A 22,570-nucleotide genomic window follows, 5' to 3' on the forward strand; every position below is an offset into this window, starting at 1 on the left:
TATATAATTATTTTTAAAAAAAAAACCATCAATATTTTACTAAATTTATAACAAATTTACGTACCTACTTAATGTCTAATTCCTTAAACTACTACAACTTGTGCGCATATTGCAAAGAAATATTGATGTTATATACAATGAATATTAAACAAAATGTTTTTTTATTAAAAACACTTGGAAATTATACGAAATTAGTAGTGTGACTCAAGTGGTAATTAAAAAATAAAACTAATTAGACAGTTTTTAAACGAAATAAGACGATAAATTAATTTTTTTCCTAATACTATAATATTATTAATATCTAACTGAATGTTAAATTAATTAATCTATCTCAAATTAATTATTTTCATTAATCTACTCACATTAAATCGTTGTTAAATTATTATACTTATTGTTAATTGGATTTCAATATGAAAATTCACAAAATATTCATTACAATAATGAAATAAAATAAAATAATAAGACTATTCAATTAATACAAGAAAATCTTATTGTTTTTTCTATAAATAATAATATGATTTTATTTGAAAGATAAAAATTATCTGTGCCTAAATATGAAGATATTGATGCCAGTTTAATTTTTTTCTTTAATGAGCGTAACAATTTAGTATAATCCAAAAGAAAATTAATATTTATGGGCATGATAAAAAAAAAATGAAAACAAATTAGTCACATGTTACGCGGCGTAATGTATAGGCAAAATAGGTGCACATCGCTGTTGGAAGGTTGAAGACATCATGACGTGCAGTATTGAATTATTAAAAATGGTATACCTCTATAGTATAATAATTATTAAGATTATTATAATATATTTTGTAGCTTTTAGTTTAGTTTAGTTTTGTAAACTTGTTATTGATTTTAAATAACTATTAGAAGAAAGTAGAATTCTGACGAACCTGATGGGCTCTTTAATTACTATAAAAGTTATTAAATTTAAATGCTTTATTATTTGATCAAAGTCATACCAGTGCTCTGGACAATACTCAACATTTTTTTGGAATTAATTAATCTTTTAAAATTAACTGGAATAGTTTTTCTAAAAAAAAAGTTTGGAAAAATGCTAATTTTTTGCTCAGTGTGTATAATATTATGCACCATTGTACTTTATCAAACAGCAGCATTATTATTGACCACAATATAAACTTATAATTATTAAATTTTAATTGATATTATTTTATAGTTGAATCAAATCATTGTAGGTAGTTATTGAATAATATTGTATTATATTTTAGGACTACAAATTTTAATTCAAAATTATACAATGTATGAAACTGCATGTTAACATTGAAATGACATTAATTGAATTGAATTTTCATTGTTATTGATAGATTAATAATCTGCTATGTATTGATTATGTCAAAGTCGTTTTCATTAAATGTACAGACTTCAAAAAATAATGGAATACTCGGAAGTTCATCTATAAATTATAATACTATAATATAGGACAACACATTATTTCCTGTGATCAACGTGCGTATGACCATCGTGTAATCGAAAAGGACACCATTTAAATAAATTTAGTTTAGTTATTTTAATTAAAGTTGTTAATTAATCTTCTAAACTTTAACAACCTTAGTTAGTTAATTAATGAACTTAAGTGCATATATAGTACACCAATAGTTAAAAAATACAACCTACAACAGAATCTATTTTTAAAAATTGTGGTTATGACTTGAAATAATGTATCTACTTAATTAAAAATATAAAATAAAAACAATAAAAATATATATTCTACATTTATTAGTAACTACGCGTTTTTAAATTTATTAAAATGAACAGATTTTGGGCTGTAAAAATGTACATCTAACACTTATTATTATTTTGAATTTACATATCAACACTTAATAAGTCAGATTTTTTCGAGTTTCTTATTAAAAAGATTTTAGTTTGAAGATAAATCTGTTTTTTAAATAGAAGTGAACCATTTTAATCTTTGACAAAATCTCGAAAATTTTGGATTCAGTTTATTATTGTTATTATACTATTCGGATTTCAAAATAATATTTGAATATTTCACTGCCACGTTAGATTTAACTGCTGACCGTTCGCTTTTTTTCATTCTCCTAATTATAGAAAATCCAGGATTAACCAGTGCTGGGTTCCAGGGTGGTCAGAAATAAAATGCATGACATTTAATGGCATGGTTTTACTACGGTCGGATTAATGTGCGTTCAGACTAACTATATTAATGGTTCGACGACGTTAATGAACCAAGCTGCTGTTTTTCCGGGATTCTCGCTAGCGGCTAGCCACGACACTAAATCAAAAGTGGAAATTCAAAAACAGTAATGTATGTAAGTATGTCATACCTGTATATTTGTATTATTGTACTGTACCAGACTGCTGGTCATTATTTTACCTCAGTGGTAATAATATTGTTATAACCTAACCTCCGATATATACTATGAAAATTCCAATAATAATAATATTATCAATTATTATTGTCAACATCGTTGGTTTAAGAAAAAAAAAATGTATAAAAACGTAAACTCACAAAATATATTTTCAATTTCTAATTTTCATCGTTTTTAATACCACTGTTATTACTAAAGTGGGCTACCTATAAAATGCATTTACTGTTAATTATTTGCTTACTTTTAAGTGCACTTGGTCTTGAAATTCAATTAAAAAAGCAAGTTTCGCGTCTATTGCTCTATTCCATCAGCTGTATAGTATAACGTCAGTGTATTATTGTACTTAATGGACTAACTGTAATACAATTTAATCATACTCAATTGTTTTACAGTTTGGTAGCTATTTTTTGTATATTTTCTGTATGTCCATAGACACATTTCAACATATTGCATTATTTTAACATTAAATATTTAGTGTGCCGGTGTGCAAAATATACAGAAATATTCGATTTAGAAAAATATGTATGAAGTATTGTTTTGCAAATTGCAGATGTTTATATATTTTATGTACGCTTAAAGTATCTACCATCGAGTAATAAATATTTATTATTATTTATCATATAACTTGTTTTTATTATTATTTTAAGCGAAACGAAAGTATCAAAAAGTATTATTATGTTTTTACATATTTTATGTTGATTGTTCCCGTGTTTTTGGAAATATTATATATAAAGGTTTAAATATTAATTTATATTTTTGATTTATTATAGGTATTTTAAATTGTTTATTACCTCTTTTAGCCTTATCTATTCGTAAAACGCATTTCTAAATAGCATTTGTCATCATTACATTTTTAATGTCTACTCAATCTAGGCAATTTATGCGGGTGTGTTATAGATTATCACATACATTTATATATATATATATATAAGACATAAGTACGTAATGGAAAACTAAAAGCATCGAGTTTTACAAACAATTTATGGTTCAATTAAATTATACGGGGATACGGACATAGTTGGAATACTCACTATGTATACATATGCACATATTATACATATATACATATTTGTACATTATAAGGATTCAATTTTAAATTCCTAACGTGATTTCCAACGAGTAATAAATATATCTAGGTAATCTACAAACCTGACGATTCAAAATGAACGTGATTTACTCACAGTGTTGGCTTAATATTTTAAATTGACTACACGTTAATTAGTCACTTTAATGGGAACAGGTCAAACTACCACTGCAGTATTTTTTTTTTTATACATGCACGTAATTTAACTTACCTCTAGACCTCTAGCCTTTAAGCTTAACAAAGTAATATTTGTAAACTTGAATATTTTTATAAAGTATATTATGTTATAACATATTTGACAAATGTTAGTAGGTATAGCAATAATATTACTGTTAAAATTAAAATAACATGTTTTTATTATTGTACTTTTGAAATTTTTAATTTATTAGTAATACACAATTTATTTTTAATTTAGTACAACGTGCCTTTTATCAATTAAAAAAAAGTACTTTATAAGCTCAACGTGTTTTATTATATTATTTCCGGAATATAAATTAATATATTTAACCGTAAATTCATTTGAACTGCTAACATAATACAAAATATTTAATACTTGTTCCTTATTCTCAACTAATATTCTATATTTTAACACTTGATAAAATACAATTTTTATTTATGAACTATGATTGTATTGACTATTATTTTAGATATTTGTTTACCAAGAGCGAACTACCGGGAGTATAATTCCAACTCTGGTATTTTCTAATACCCAAGTAAGTAATAACTGATATTATTTTAAATTTATAATTTAATTGTTTTTCAAATAATTATTAAAATATAAAAATAATATTTTCTTTGCGATAGTTGATAAATAATTTTTAACTCGATATATTCTTTATTTGGTAATCTTTATCAATCATTTAAAAAATAAGTTAAATTTCCCCTTGACTCAGACATTTTTACCCATTATTACTGAATTAAAAGTATATTATACAATATACAATCGTGCATGAAAGCAAATTATGAATATAGCTATGATTTATTTACGTTTACGCATAGTAAATAATCATTCAATATTTGGAAATTATTTATAATGTTATAATATTATTTTTTGAATATTCAATGATTATTTAATAACAAAATGAGCGCTAAAACTCTATGGATAACTTTTAAATAACTCGTCTATTTCCGTTCCTTCAAAAAATCCTGAGAATGCCACTATAGTCAATATAGAACAATACTGGGTAATAACAATGTACAATATTTTATTTTAATGGTTAGTTTAATAGTAGTTTCATTATGTATTTGATCATAGACATATAGAAGCGTAAGCGATTTACCGAGGAAATGTTCCCTCGTTTTTTTGTATGCGGGATTCCAACCATAAAAGAGATGATGGAATTAATATTTGTATCCAGACTGCATAGTTTTAATTAAAGCCTTTAGGGGTATTCATTTTTATACCTGGATAAACGCCGATTTATTTTTTTAAATATAAATATATCATTATAAACTATGAATCACGATAACGCAATATATATTTTTCGATTTACATTTACTTAAACGAAAAAAAAAAAACAAAACCGTATACCATTAGGTAGTAGGTGCACATTATTATTATATCGAGACAAGCGCGCGTGCTGTAAGTATATGATATATATTTTGTACACCCCTGTCCTATTCATAATACATAATTTATTTATAAACAGTATATTATAAATGTATAAATAATACATTATGTTGGTACCGATAAAATACATTAGGGGTCTCCAATGTATATTATAATTGCAAACGGATCGTATAAACAGAAAAAATGTTTAAAATGTGTTTATACTGTATCTCAGAATATTATATATATTATAGGGTGCCAATTATTTTTGAAGTTGTAACTTTTGAAAAACGCCGTTCGAGAAATTTGTTCCAATGCATCTATAAATAGTGTCTGTAAATATTGAGCTCTATAAAACACAATTAACACGTGGCAACGTAATCTCAAAGTTTTATGAAAAACGTAAAATTTTATGGAATAATTACTGTAGAACTAATATATTCCCAAAAACAAAAATCTTTACACTTTTTTCGTTGAATTATTCTGTTTACTCGTGAAAATATTTACAAAAACTATCTATTAATACCAAGTATATACGTTTAAATGTTTGAGTATATGATAAGTAGTATGATAAGCAACTTCGTACGAAGGAATTAAAATAAATATTAGAGTTTAAAATACAGTAAAATCCCGTTACAACGAACTCCAGGGGACCTAATTTTTTTTCGTTATAACGGAAATTTAGTTGTAACGAAAATTCGAATAAACTCTTTATAAGCTCTGATTTTCGGTATTGACTTCTATGACTTTCGTTATAACGGGATTTTTTGTAGTATTGGTGTTCGTTCTAACGGGAAATTACTGTATAAATTTAATTTTTATACAATCAAACAGTGATAACAATATTGAGTTATTTTACATTTGATTTACGTGAAACTTAAAATCAATAGACTAGTATCATTTATTATAAAACTCATTTCGTAAACACACATCTATCGATAATACTGAGTTATTAGATTTTGTTTAATTTATTTAAATATAGAACATATTTTCGACGAATATTTTTAAAATATTTAAATGTTTTTAGGTATTATCTAATATATATTTTTATAATATTTCTTGCTATAGATTTTTCTACAATTATACATATTTATCTGATAAATATAATATTCCAAATATTTTATAAAATAAATTAAGACATAATTTAATTTATATTAGCAATGGTTGATGTTTATAATATTATTATAATAAAATTTTATGACTTATTATTTTTGTTGAATTATTATGGTTCATTTACTCGCATTTTATTTTTGCAGTGACTCAAAAAGTCTTTCTTGTTTGATATCTCTGATAAGAAATTAAGACAATGGATACATAAGTATAGTATATATATGCATATATTCAAGTCAATACTTTGAAGATAAACTTATTTTTTCCAAAAGTATGAATGTAAATATTTCTTGTTATAAGTATTTGAAATTTAAATGAGCAAAGTTATACACCAAAAAATATTGGTAGCGGTTCATATAATATATTGTATTTAAAATACTTGTAACTAAACATATCTTAAAAAAACGTTCATATTTTTTGAAATAATAACTGTTTATTTTTAAAATAATGTTCTGCTTTGAAATATGGTATTAGTGATATATGTTATCATTAATAAAAAAAAAAATAATAACGAGAAATATTGATTAAGTATAAATATTTTTTGCTTTTTAAAAAAGTGCATGGTAATAATGCCTCACAATTATCTTAAAAAGATATTTTTATAAACGTTCATATTTCATAATAACCATTACGTATATAGTATACATGTATAATGGAAGACCGGTTGGGAACCTTGCCCCAAGTGCTATTGGTATAAGGGTGCTCTTAAGCTTATGAAAAATAAATAAAAGTAATGATCGTAAAATATATTATAATAAAATATGTATAAATTATAATAATATATTTCCAAACTTTCATCAAGAAAAAAAAATAATATTACACATTAGTTATTTAAAAATATATAATGGTTTATCTTTAAACTATTTTTGTCCGGTGTTGATGTTTTTTAAATGGTAAAGTTTATCAGATTATTAGTTTTCGGAAAAAACCCAATCCGATGACCAATGATAATATTGAATATTATTTTAATGCTAAATTGAAGTACGATATACGATTGTACGATAATATATTTTGTATCGTTCATTTGTTTCTACCGAGTAGTCGATTTTATTTAAACATTACAATTATATCATATTATTATAATAACATCAATAGTATAAACAAAAATAAAAACGATAATGAATTCAATTAAAAATGTTTAGTGAGGCCGAAAATAGAAAAAGAAAACTAGAACTTGAAAATTAAAGGAGTTCAAGCACGATTAATTGAATTGAATAAACTTGCCAGATTTATCTCATGCACAGTTCACTCCTTAAATTTAATTGGTGTTAGTAAATTAAAATAAAGTGATTATTAATTCATGTTTATGTTTTTATATAAATAATGATGAATTTATTGATTTATGATTCAAGCATAATATTTAAAATTTACATATTCTATTATATATATTTATATATATATACATTATACATATATGAAGACAATGGTTTCAATAAAAATATTTGTAATATGAAAATATAAATTTTGATTTATGTTGACACCCAAAAAACTTCATAGATCCATCAGTACACGGGTACAGCATTTTCATTAGCACCGGGCGTCAAATGTTCTAGATCCGGCACTGCCAACATTTAATAGTTTACTATATTGGCATCTAATATTTTTATTTCTACGTTGGAAAACCAGATTATTTGTGTTTGCAAATGTTGGACAACAACGTATTGTTTATTGATATAGATATTTAAAGTTGAGATAAACAGTGATAAATAGTGAAAAGAAAGTTTTAGTTTCTATAGGCTTCTAATTGCTATCACAATTATGATTACGGTTATGAATTGAATAACAAGAAAATGATTACACGATATGATTTGAAAAAAATTTCCGCTCTAGAATGTGAAATAGAAAAAGGATTGCCATCAAAAAAAAACTGCTAGAAATTCGATAAACCGAAAACGGAAGAACAAAAAATGAATGTCGTTTTTTTTATTTCTACGCCGGAGATGAGAAGGTGACTACCTTTCTATATTTATAATATAAATTATAAACTATAATGTTGGATATCATTGCCAGCACAATCCTTTCACTGCTTGCAATATATGTGTCATATTATTATTTATTATTATTATGGTACTTATCATAATATTTGTACCTAGATTTCGTGGTCAAGTGGCGTCACATAACGGTCAGATTATTAATAGAAATAAGTAATAACGCTGTGCGAATGAACTATAAATTTGGTAGCCGTCACACCATTTACCCGATGTGACGCAGTTCGGTCGTACACTTCCTGGAACAGCACGGCCCGTCTCGTGTTTAGACGTGTGCACGCGACGTACATCTCTGTTTATATAATAATAATATTATTATTATTATTGAAATTACGTTGAGATGTTGTCGCAATGCACACGCCTAGTTTCCTGACAAGAAATTCGTCTTCCCCCGCACCCTCTTCCACAAATAAACGATATTTTTTTCACTGAAATAAGACGACTAGCAATACGCTTATTTATTATTATGATATGCAAACATTGCTTAGTTTCGATAACTTTTTACTCGTTGGTTGACGTAGTTGACAAATACTGTCACGAGCTATTGGTTTCGTCTATAAATAAATGATATTTTCACATGTTCGGATTTTCCACGAATACGCCAAAGGGTTTAATGAAATCCGTTTTGGGAAATCACTTATTTGACCACGGTATTTTCATTTTATAATGTTACGACGGTGCTTAAAATTGAAACCTTGGAATATCAATAGTCTAAAAATCCAAAACTTAAAAATTTAAACAATCGTTCAGAAATCTAAACCAAAAACGAATTAAAAAAATGATATCATTCAATGTTTAACATCCATCGATAATCGATTATTTACGAATAATAATTGACAATTGTAATACGTATACTTGATGCAATCTCGTCTATATTGTACGAAGATAGATAAAAATTAACGTTTAATTTTATTGATAATGACTGCAATAAGGTTATAAAGACTGAATTCTTTAAGAAAATCTTAAAATATCTATCTATTAATGACTTAACCTATTTCAAATCAATGTTTAAAAAACATAATTAAAAAAAATAAATCTACAAAAACAATTACAATTTGAACAAAAAGTCCATAATTTAAAACCAGAAAATGAAATTTTACAACTGCAGTTATTTATCATGATAAATAATAACAACATTAAAAACAATTTATTTACAAAACTCAAAAATAAAATTCAAAAACTGAAATCAAATTGATTATTGTATTGCAGATAATTGAGTAAAATAAATATAAATAAATTTTAATCAAATATCAATAAATTAAGTTTTACATTTGACAATGTTTGAACCCATTAACTATGTAATCGTGTTGTGTTCAAAAAAACATAAATCGTATATACAATCGAAAAATAAAATATTTAACAATATTTAAGACTCAATTTATTTTTTGGTGGGGGGGTGGCTGTCAAAATTTAGGGTTTGAGTAACTATAATTCACTTGCTTTTAATTTTGAATTTAAGATTTTTATCCTAGTGGTTACGTTAAACGTGTAATTTTTATGGAAGAATACCAGGCTTACATTTCGCACGATTTATCGATTATTTTTTTGTTTCGGTGAAAATATTTTGTATTTCTGTATTATATTTTAGTGCTAAAATAACTTTTTTACAATCTCATATTGTAGACCTTATAAAAAACTAAAATAAGGAAAATAACTTTTGTAGGCCTCGATACAGCTAGCATGTTAAAGGAGAGAGAAAAATTCCACAACCATTCCTGTAATATTGTTACGTGTAGGTATAAATAAATATGCTTCACCACGATCGGTTGATGCGTGCAGGTGCTGAATGAAAGTCGATGTATACCTATAAATAGGTACAGACCGATTCAAAAATATAATAATAATTTTGAGCGAACACAATATTGCCTACCTATATATTAATGTTATAATATTGAACGTTTTCCGTACACAGGTACGAAGTTAACCTACGCGCTTTTAATAATAATAATAATTATGGTTTTTGACGTTGTTCACATTAAAGAAATACCTACAGGTTTTCCGATACGGCGCACATTACACAAGTGTAACACCAGTGGCGGCACGTGGAGATGACTCAGGCGTAATCACTATAATTATTGTTTGCGAAATTAAACACGCGATTTTGCACGACATTAATGTTTCGACTAAAATGAAGGCACGTTAAAAAAAATAAAATTTTCTCCAAACTTTGTATCTGTATTGTACATATTAAGTTTTAGATCGAACAACACGTTTTCCATGCGATCGTACATTATTGTTATTGAATCGTATTAATAAATAATAGGCTTAACTTATGGTTATCAAATTATATTGTTTTTTTTTTTTATTATTTTAAATAATCATAAAAATGTTATTGAAAAACAAAAAAGTTGCCTTTTAAAAAACATAATAATAAAAGGTAGACATGGCACATAAAATATAAATTTCTCAAATAGTAAAAAATATGAGATTGAATATTTTCAACTTTAACTTTAAAATTATTTCCAGATGTCTAGAAAATTGTTTATTTTTATTTTATTAATAAAAGTAAGAAGTAAAGAATGATAATAATTTATAAACCAATTTTCAGGAATTTATTTCACCTAATATTTTAATAGTTAACACTCATGTCAATTTGTTTTATATATATTATAGATTATCGTTTGAATTTTTCAAAACTACATTATCTAATACATTTTACAGTAATACATTTAATAAGAATATAATCAAAATCATTTAATGTATGTGTAAATTATAAAAATGATAATTTTTTTGCGAATACTTTGTGGGTAAAAATAATTCGACATTAATAGATTGAGGAATCGAACGTCGAGTAGAAGAATTATTTAAATAACTCATTTTTCGATGATGGAGAATTATTAAAGAAAATATATCAACAATCGTACTGTTATACCGAACGGAATCGTTTTTATTTTTAATACCAAGATTTAAATCTGTAAACTTTTTATTTGAAAAAGCTCCAAATTTCGTTATATTACAGAAGGTTACCAGATGTGAGAAATGATTTTATTAGTACGCATAAAGGGGTTTTCAAATAAAACTATAAAAATAATACGAAAAACCTTACATATCGTAAAACAATATAATTTTCTTGTTTCGTTCGATCACTAAAAGTATATTATGCAAATCGATTCGTTAGCATATTTCCGTAAATATAATATTATATATATTTATAATACATACTAAAGTAGTAAATAATCCTCATAATAATAAAATATAGAATATACAAAAAATCTGATGTGATAAAGTTCTTTTAAATTAAAAACCAAATATGTCCTACCTATCACAATTAATAAATAAAAATGTATTATGTATTATGGGTACGTCATATGTAATGAATAGTTTATTAGAATAATAATATTAAGGTTTGCAATGAATATTGTTATTTTAATTAGTATGATATATTAAAAATAATACAATTTAAGGAGCTTGTAGAAACATCGTGTAGTTTTATTTATCATACAGGAAATACATAATATATTACACTGAAAACTATTCTTAAATATTTAATTTTATATTTTTAGTTTAATAGACAAGTTTAATATTATCACAAAAAATAACTAACATATTATATATGTTACTTAAGGAATATTTTTGAATATAATTTATACATATATTATAAATCATATTATCATAATGATATCCAAGTATAATATGTCTATAAATTTGTCAATTTGAAGATAAACTTATAAAAAAAAAAAATGTACCTATGTATATCAATAATATTTTTGATTAATAATATATATAGCTAGAAGCTATTGATGTCCATGTTTCTATAATAATTGGACATATTATTATATTTTCGTTTTGATGGATTATGTGTGTAGGTTTTTCAAAAATAAAATAGGATAATATAATGTTATTAGCCATAGATAACTGGAAATGAGTTTCTTGCATTATTGATAATTCGCTTAACAACTCGCACGAACCTCATTAAGTATAATAAATGATTGTTTATATATACCCTAACAAAAGTGGCTTTATTCCTTTATAACCCCCCACTTGTTTACACGACCGCTGTAAAATCTATACTGTTTATTTTATAGTATCGTTAATAATAATTACCTACAGACTTTTTTTTCTTTTATAGAAGTTTAGTGTTAATGATTTCGGTATTTAAATCACCTCATTAGTTATTAATTATGAACAATATTTTAAATCAAGTTATTCAAACTCAGCGTTTCATGTGGTTATTAATTTAATTTTAAGATAAATATATATAACTTGAATCAAGCTTATGATTCTCAGTACGCTTCTGCTTTTTTAAGCAATCTAATGAGTAAGTGACTTGTGTATTTAGTATTATTTAATAAGTAAAATTGTTTTCGCAATCAACAATATAAAGTACACTTTTATTATTTGTTTAATTAAAATAGTTAAATATAATCAGAACATTTATATCAAATTTAAAAATACCAAAAAAAGAATAAGAATCAATGAATTTACTGTATAGTAAGTGTGAGTGTTTCCTTGGTCATTGTAAAATAATGGATGTATTAAATTTGAGTTCAATAATAAAATATGGCTTTACGTAAATACTAATAAATAGCTTAAAAATTAAAATTAATTTATATCATCATTTACCTGTTGGCTGTTACTTATTTTTAAAATGCGAATAATTAGTGTATAATTAGATAATTTAATTAATAGTGGAATGCTTCAAGCTTTTACGATTACTGTTTTTCGAATAATAACAAAATAATTAAAATTGTTGGATCAGATAGATTATTAATATTAATATTATACGTTTATTAATTATTATAATATCAAATGTCGTTACAATTTAAACTTCAAACGTCTATAAAAATATAATATCACTTTACGTTCAACCATCTATTTATTTATTTTTTAATTTTGTTAAAAGAAATTTATTAAGTATCTTTTCATGACTTAGGTTTTAAAATTAAATAATATGTTATATATTATTTACTACTGAATAATTAGTAAATTTTACGATTTAGACGACATTCATCAAAATTCTTCCTTCAAACACTCATGAAAAATTAATGTTGATTTACTCTTGTTTTTTTTTTTAAATTTTATTAAGAAAATCTTATGACATCTTGTACTAAATTTTTCAACTTTTTAACCAATTTAAAGTTATGTATTGTTAATACAAAAAATAAAAACGTCAAAAATGTTAAATATCTATAAATAACATAGAAAAACCAAAATATTTTGAAAATAATAATATTTCTATAATATGTTATTAATTTGTTACCAGTAACGATTATTGAAGTTAAAGATTATATAATTTTCCTTCTATGAAGTGACTCCTGAGTTCAGAGTTCAGATATTAAAAAACATACATTATGGTAAAACCATAGTACATTCATCGCTCTACTCAGAATCCTAAAATATTTAACTATAAATATTTATACGTTTTTAGGACATGAGATTTTTCACTATTGGTACATTCAATTTATAAATTATTTTGGTATCACAATACTTTTAAAAATTAGGTTATTATCACGGTGTTTAGACAACAGGCTTTTATTGTTTCATATTTTCTCATAAAAAAATCAAAATTTTTGACAGAAAAATATTATAGTACTATACTAAACTTACAAAAAATACTGTGTACTGCAATTTGACTTCGATCAAACATGTATTTCAAACCACACGTCATATCATTATTTTTTGTGTTCACATTATAATATGTACCTATGCGTAAGTGGGTATAGGTACGGAATGAAACTTTATTGATTAAGTTTTACACATTGTTTTCTGCATCGTTTTGGCTTCATACGAAAAGGTCATAAAATTAAGTATATTTAATAATATTGCATCTTTATATTATATTTTATTATACTGTATATTATTTTGTACTGTGCATTTTAGTGATGATTATTTGGACATAAATTATATTATATAGACTATTAAAATACGTTTATCACTAAAATTAATTACGATATTTATTTGATTTCTTACTGGCGTATGCCATCCGCCTGAACTGTGTTAAATGTCAAGCATACAATTTAATTATTTGGTCAATAAACGTCTTGGCATTTGGCCATTCGCCTCGTGTTCCTTTTGTATGCGATGGCGGGGAAAACAAATTACGGCAACAATTTCAAAGTAGGCTCGTAGGTATATAATACCATGGTAAATGATAATGAAACACTTAGTATGTTATATTTTTTATAAATTGCTTCCTAAGGGTTTGGAGTCCTAGTGACCCGAGTCATCGATTTTTCCATGTGAATGTAAGCATATAGTGTAAAGGTAGAATAATGCTTTCAGGACACCGTGAACAATGGTTTAATGGGGGGCAGGTGTGCAACAGTGCTATAATATAATATTATATACGCGTATAGAAAAATATTAAAATTTACACGTATACTTATGTTCAGTGACATTATATTTAAATACTAAAAGCCTTATAAAACATATTTGTTAACGTTATTGAAAATAGAATTTTCTTAATGGTATGTTTAACATATTTTTAGGCAAGAGGGGCGACGATATGCAACAACATACAAGTTTTAAACGATTACATTTGCGTGAAATCTATAATTTTAACTTGTAAAATTGGAACTTACTTGGGCACTCAGTAAAATAAATGTACAACTAGTTTGTGCACACTACAATAATTTAATTTTATCTATCTAACAATATGGTAACTGATAATCATCGATAAAAAGTACAGAAAGTGTTATTACATTTCTTACTATCAGTACATCTCGAGAACTTACTGAGTTTGTACATATATTTTAGGATATATTTAAAAATAATGAGAAATTTTTATCACGGAAAATAATAAAAAGCCAGTAAAGTAAAATCAATAAGTCGGTTCCAATAATAACTTGTATCAATATAAAAGCAAGTATTAATATGCATTTTTAATGTATGTAGGTACTTTTAAAATTATAACAAATTATAATTTTAAAAGTACATTGATGCTGTAAAAGGTAACTGTCCGCAAACTATGTATCTAGTTTAAAGCTCAACTGCTCCCAAAGGAGTGGTAATTTTATACTTAAATAACTTGTCTTTTTGGTATTTGTGCGAAAACCAGTATTGCCCAAAATAAATATATATTTAAGAGAATAAGACATAATATTATTTTACAACCTATAAATTTAGAAAGAAATCTTTCTGTAAATAGCATGTGCATAACTTTATAAGTTAGTTAATATTTTTTTCATATTATTATTATTATTATTATGTTTACGCTGTAGCATTAACGAAACATAATTTTTTTAATTGTCTGGCAGGATTTTTATTATGTAAGAATGTATAAAATGGCTGTCATATTAAATTATGATATTCATATCATTATAAAATCTCATTAATAATACATTTCTTCTATCGTGCATTCCTGTGTATTGATCATACAAACTCTCTAAGAAAATACTAAGTGTTTAAGCATTCACTTATTATTCCACAAGTGTGTAAGTAATATAATGTACACATTTTGTAAAAAAAAAAAAAAATGTTGTACTTCAAATTATATTTGAATATAGTGGTGTGTTATTCGTAATATAATAATATTATTATTTTTGAAGAATATGTTAAATCACACAAACGTTCACGTCGTTATCACAAAGTCTCATGAAACTATCTCGAAACACTTAAGTCAATTTTTTATTCGAACAAATTTTCGACTGTTTACACTTAATATAATGAGTAGAAAATAAAATACATTTTATATTATATGTATCTGATGTTTTATATTAAATATTCATACATAGTTAAATAGGTGATTGGTACCAATATTATAATTTATAGCATGCAAGAATACCTATTATACCTAAACATACTAAATATATGTAGGTATTTTGTAATACTTGAATAGATAAAAATGTATTTCTATTACTACTATTTATTATGTTATTTACAGCATTAATCAACTTTTAAGAAATGTACTGATCATATATAGATAGGTAAGCATACGGGAAATAAAATGTATAATATGTAAGTGATGTCTTATCGTATTCGTTTTTAAAAGTTTTACGTTATCAGTTTTTTAAATTTTACCATAATATTTTTAGATACCCATATTTATAATTAAAGTTAGTTATTACGTTATTGTAAGTACTCAATTATTACATAATTTATACACAAAATTTAATTTCATAAATTCGTGGCAAAAGCTTCTATTAGATGTGAACTACTCTTGTTAAATTTATATAAACAGTAATTTTTTTAATAAAACATTAGTTAATTATGTTATAATTTCAGTATAGATTTTTTTTCGTGGACTTTTACGTACCTATAATACTACGATAGCTTTATGAAATCTATATACAAACTAAAACAACATAAACTTTTAATGCTTATTTTATACTTTAAGAATTAAGTAATAAATGTTTGTATGTTATTGTATATGCAACAATAATACAAAATATGCTTTGCAATTTGGATAAATATCAGATAAATGGGCATTACTTATCTGAATATTGAACAAGTGTGGTCATGTTAAAAGTTGTATTTAAAAAATAAATATAATAAACTGTATTTGTGTGTATTTAATAATAATGTACTTAAGACTTAACTACTTAAATATTATGTTTTCATAAATGTACATATATAAATAAATAATTAAAGGAGTAATTTATTCAAAATAATTTGTTTGTCCGTAATCAGTTTTAAAATGCAGTTGTCAGTAAGACGCTTTAAACTAGGAAAATCATATGTAATAATTTTTATGTATATTTAATTATATAAATATATATAAATCATGCAAATTTATTAGTACTCCTCAATCTATTATATAAGTTTATCATAGATATATATGCTTATAAAAATATGTATCAATACATTAAAGACTACGTTAGTACTACAGTGTTTGTGGTTATAATATATAATATATCATACAGTTCATATAGCAGATTCCAAACAACTATACAATGTAACAAGATTTGTGTTTTGAATTTTAAAACGTCATCTATAAGGGATTCTCAATATTCAGTCGTATATTAGTACCTATTATGTTTGTCTATATGTGTACACTGGATGGTTCTTTTAAGAATAAACACTCAACAATTATTAAGGTTTTTGAAAATAGTTTTTTTTCTTACATACTTAATTTAAACTTTAAGACCATGATGTATAAAACAACATTTTTGAAAAATATATTACTTATATAATTATATTATATTTATATATATATTTAATTTTATATTTTGATTACAATTTATTTTTGTACTTGAAAATCGTATTTCAAACGACTAGTTAGAAAGTTCTAAGTACCAATATGGCAGCATTGTACATTTGTACTACTTCAATCTATTCCTTTAAACTTTAAACTGTAAATACTTATAAAGTTATATAACTACCAGATACTTTTTATTAACTACTTGTAAAAATACGAATTTCGTATAAACTTGTACAAAATTCTATGCAAAATAATATATTGTTTGAAATATGAAATAAAAACACATACTGAGAATTCAAAAAAGTATAAACCATAAAAAAATTGTGAATTATACAATATTTTATCAACAATTGCGTCTTATACTCGTATATAATAAAATTCCAGATTATGTAAAAAAAAAACTTCAAAAATATTGTTAATTTTCGAGATGATGAGTGTTTACTGTAAAAAGAATTACTTAGTATATATTTGTAGTAGTGAAAGACATTTTTCTTTGTGACTTGAGTTATGTATTATATATTTAATCATTGTTATTTTCTTTATTTGAAAATTGTGTAGTACCAAAACTAATAGATATGCCTTTGGGAATAATCAATATTATCTCGTGCTGGAAGTTGTCAGACTAAATTACGTCGAGGTCGAGCACTCGAGCTAGTATCTTGATGAGTTATTTGTTTACTTGTTAAAAAAAAGTCAGAAATATGGCTCCAATCTGAAATTACTCCTTCTCACGTGAGTCAAAATGATTTCTTAATTTATAAAAGGACAGATGCATACAAAAAAAAAACATTTTTTAACTAAAAAAACGGATTATTAGGATAAAGTTAGAAAAAAGAATACTTAAAATTATGATATAAAACTAATTAAATATTCAATAATAATATTAGTTGAATTTCAAATGGCAAAGCAAAAATCGTAATTTGTCGCTAATTGAATCTAAGTTTTAAAATACTCTACAGTAACCATATTTTATGTACCTATTTATAATTTTAAATTACAGATTTTTATTTTTTTTTCGATACTGAAAATTAATTTTTACTCACTAATGAAATGATCAGGTCGTATTATTAATATTTGTGATTGAACTAATAATAATGTATATATGTGAATATATTAATAATCGTTTTGCTGGTATTTTACACGAAACTAAATAATTTGTTTAGTTTTGATTAGATATGAAAATACTAGACGTTGTACTCAGAATAACTATTGTTCAGATATACGCAAGAAAAATGAAAAAAATATTCATAGTTACAGTAAGACTTAGCTATTACATCGCAATAAAATCACGTATGACAATATAACATATTGTACTATAATACTGTTCATTATCGTAGGATATTATGTGTGATTTCGTTTAATGCATACAAAATGAAAATACACAATATGTTAGCACTTCGGAACTAGGAAGCACTGAAGACTCGGAACAAAAAAAAAAACGTTTTAAACAAATGTTCTTAATTGACACTTTTTCCAGTATTTATTTAATAACAATAAATTTATAATCGAAACTTACGTCTTTTATAATAAAACATCCACAGTTTACACAGCACAAAAGCTCTTATAAAGTTTTTACCTTTAAAAAAATTGCGAGTTCACTGATCCCTAACAGTTTCTAGAAATCGTAAAATTTACATTACATTGCTTCAAGTTAATTTATTTTCATATAGTTAAATTTATTTTTGTTTCATTTAATTTATTATTTGGTTTAATAGGTTTTAGACTTATAGACTTATAGTGTTGTACATTTATTGCATGATGTTTTAAATATTTTAATTACCTACCTGTTATTTCTTTTATACTTTACTAAGCGACAATAACTTTATTTAGTTTCATGTTTAAACTAAATATTTTGTCTATGTATATTATGTGTACCTAATAATTATTATGATTTTTAATATACAAGAACTATACCTTATATTTAAATCAACTGATCAAATCAACATTTCGATTTGTTTTGGGGATCTTTTAGCTTAGTCTACCTAGTTAAAAAAAAATTGTCAACAATTAAGCACAAATAAAAATAGATACTAATAATATTTTTAAACTACTTGTTGACAAACAATTCATGTTTGTTGTAAATTTGGGATTTGTATTTGTATTTTATAACACGTCATAGCGTGTTTAAACAAGTCAAAGGAAAATTATACAGACAATTTTTAAACGTTATTAATAATAGTTGTTAATAACACTTGCATAACATTTGTAGGTATGTATACATTATTTTGTTTCTTGTGGACGAAATTCACGTGATGAGCTTAAATAAATTTCAAATCGAATAATATGTTTTAGCAGGCAATTAAATTAGGCACTTAAAAATAAAATGAAAAAACTAAACGGTGAATTCAATATAATGACTTAAAGTTTGCATAGCGAATAAGGACAAACAAAAATAAACGATAACATAATATTTTTTTTATCGGTGTATATAAATATATTATGTATACATTCAATACATTTGGATGTTCAATTTTGGAGGACATGTCAACAAAATTCGAAAAATATGTTTTAAGTGCGATGTATGAAAACAGAGTTTACCGAGCAATTGATGATTTTTGGGTAAACGTAAAAATATATAATAAAAAAAACCACGAATAACTCGACGTACAAATAATAATAATAATTGTGTGCTGTTATTATTATTTTTATACAGGACATATTATTATGTGTACACCATGGCCCATATTTTTGTTCTAAAATATTTCGTGCTACACAAACGCTCAACATTTATTGCAAAATGTATACTCTCAGGAGTTTTTTCCGTATGGATTTTCGTGGCGTACACGAATATACATTATACACGTGTAACATGTATAATGATAACCGTAAGGTCCGAGTGTACATAATATTATTATAGCGAATAAGTCTCAAACCCACCTCTTCTTCCGGCGTTTTTGCTTCGTCTTGTTCTTTCTCGTCTAGTTTGTTCAACAGTTTGTCCTGTAAAAACAAAAGTAAAATGAAAACGTAAACGGATCGCTCGCAACTAACAAGTGGCTCTATACGAAACAAACAAAACATTATAATAGTCTTAGGTATGTGTGTGTGTATATATATATATCTATATAATATAACTACGACCGCCTTCGTCGAATAGGCCATCGTTCTACCACTATTATGTACGGCTGCGACGACGACACGAACGCTCGTCCGTCCGAACGGACTGAGAAACGGAATATACCTATATAATATTATTATAATAATTGCAAAAACGTCTATTCACATCGATTTGCGAACAACGACATAATAACACGTTGTATATCATTAAGTATTATTGTTGTCGGCCGGTGGCTGCGGTGGTATAGTTGCGGTGTCGGTGCACAGGTATTCGCGTGTCCCGATTATAATAATAACAATATTATGTTATTAGATCTCGTTATCTCATCTGTTGATTGTAGTTATGCATATTATATTGTTAATGTACATGTAATGTATTTGACCTGCGGGGCTCGTGTATTTCGATTTGAGCAAATAAACTTTATGACCGCCTGCGCGCCAAGACGCTATGATAAGACATTATTATAATCTTCGTCGATGAACTCAAGATATCGACCAAATCGGTTCGCTAACCGTACGATAATAGACTCGGTGTTGTACAAAGATAATCGAAAAATTGTCTAGATAACGTAAAAGATAATTTATTGAAATCGTATCCAATTCATGATATAGGTAAGGTAATAGATAACACTTAAAATAAAAAAAAAGTAGAAAAAATAAAAAAAATGATTTAAAACTTGCATCTGTAAAATAGCATTTTAATATTTTAAATTTAAGTTTAAATTTTTAAAATTATAAACACCATTACTCATCGATGTTACATTGAAATGGAGAATGAACATTACAACGAAATAACTTCAGTAAAACACACGTAATAATGGAGATAAGTAAGGTAAGGTGAAAATAAAATAAAACAAATCGGGTATAGGTTCATTAGCTTTTGAGAATTATTAACTTCCTACACACGGAAAATTTTTAGTTATTTTTTAACTAACTAAGATACAAAGATAAATGATTATGTTTATCCGTGTAAATCGTTTGGATACAATTATCTAGACAATAAAGTCGACCGTGGAACCAATAGTATCCTAATTATATTATGATGTGACAAGTATACAAACAGTACCTATATATAACGAGTTTTTTTATATAACATCTGTTCTAAATATATTAATTTATCGGATTCGTGCTTTCGCTTTTTCCTAATTGAGCGGTTTTCTTATTAAAACCGTAATACATTTCCGAAGTACCTGCCTCTATGACAATATACATCGATTCGGTCAGAAGCTAAAATAATGTATAATAATATATATAAAAAAAAAAATATTTTATATTTACGTTACATAAATCGTTCCGTTATGGCACTCGCGCCTATAAAATATTATTATGCATAATATCATGGCAGTCGACATGAACATAATATCATATATACTGTCACGGAGTGTCGAAACCGCGCGAGCGAGCTCGTCGGCCGTATCAAATTAATTGCTGCAGCACGTATATTATATATATACATGTATAATATACATTATATTCGATCGGAAGCGAAGTTATTATAATACAATTATATATTTTACCGTGTTAAACGATAATGAACTGTCATAAATCGGCGGCGACGCGTTGTCTGTAATATATGTTGTTGTTGTTTTTTATTATTATTTATTTATTTTTTTTTATTTTTGGCCCCTTCTACGCCGCCAGAGAATTGGCCCCATTTTCTACACAAGGACGTGCGGGAAACGCGAAAATGCGTTTTTTTTTTTCATAAGGTGTATGGTGAGCACACAACCGCACTATGATAATATGTGGACATAATATACGAATATGCGATTTACGTGTATTTATACGTAATTTATAATAAAGCAAAACCGACGGGATATTATTGCAGACGATATTATAATCTCATATGTTATATAAGTAGGTATATATTTTATATAGGTAAAAACACACGGTTTATCGACTCGTGTTAGTCAGTACGTCGGCGATACTGGACAGCACACGTGTAGGTACCATGCGAGTTGCATCGCCGCCGCGATGTTGTTTTGAAAAGTATATTTTATTATTATACTAAATTAACAATCGTCATCATCTTTCGTCCGCCGCGTGTGAGGATTTGTTTGTTGAAACCTATTGAAAACACGTCGCGTCCGTTTCGTTAAGTTTTGTTTTTCATTTCGTCGGATATTTATTTTCCACAACGCCCGGAACGAGTGCACTCGTTGTCTAGTGCGATGCATTTGAATGCGTTTCCCGTATCACAAATACTATAAGGTATCGGCAAAATCGTTATTTTTTCTTTCGTATTTGGGTGACTGGAACGCCTGACATTAAATTTTGTGGTCATGGTTTTCGTATCGGTGAATAATATTTTCGCGTCATGCCAAGGACGACAATATAGTATTATTATTA

At 25.5% G+C, this 22,570-nt stretch overlaps 1 protein-coding gene across 1 annotated transcript in view; it reads right to left on the reverse strand.

Moving 5' to 3' along the window:
- The window catches only part of LOC132921532 (uncharacterized), a 48,219-nt gene that overhangs the window by 4,096 nt on the left and 21,553 nt on the right, over positions 1 to 22,570 (reverse strand). The window contains exon 2 of the mRNA XM_060984599.1: positions 20,042 to 20,104. Coding sequence (XP_060840582.1) covers positions 20,042 to 20,104 — 63 coding nt within the window. The remainder of the gene's footprint in view (positions 1 to 20,041; positions 20,105 to 22,570) is intronic.

Source organism: Rhopalosiphum padi, chromosome 2, assembly GCF_020882245.1.
Source record: "Rhopalosiphum padi isolate XX-2018 chromosome 2, ASM2088224v1, whole genome shotgun sequence".
Lineage (NCBI taxonomy): Eukaryota > Metazoa > Arthropoda > Insecta > Hemiptera > Aphididae > Rhopalosiphum > Rhopalosiphum padi.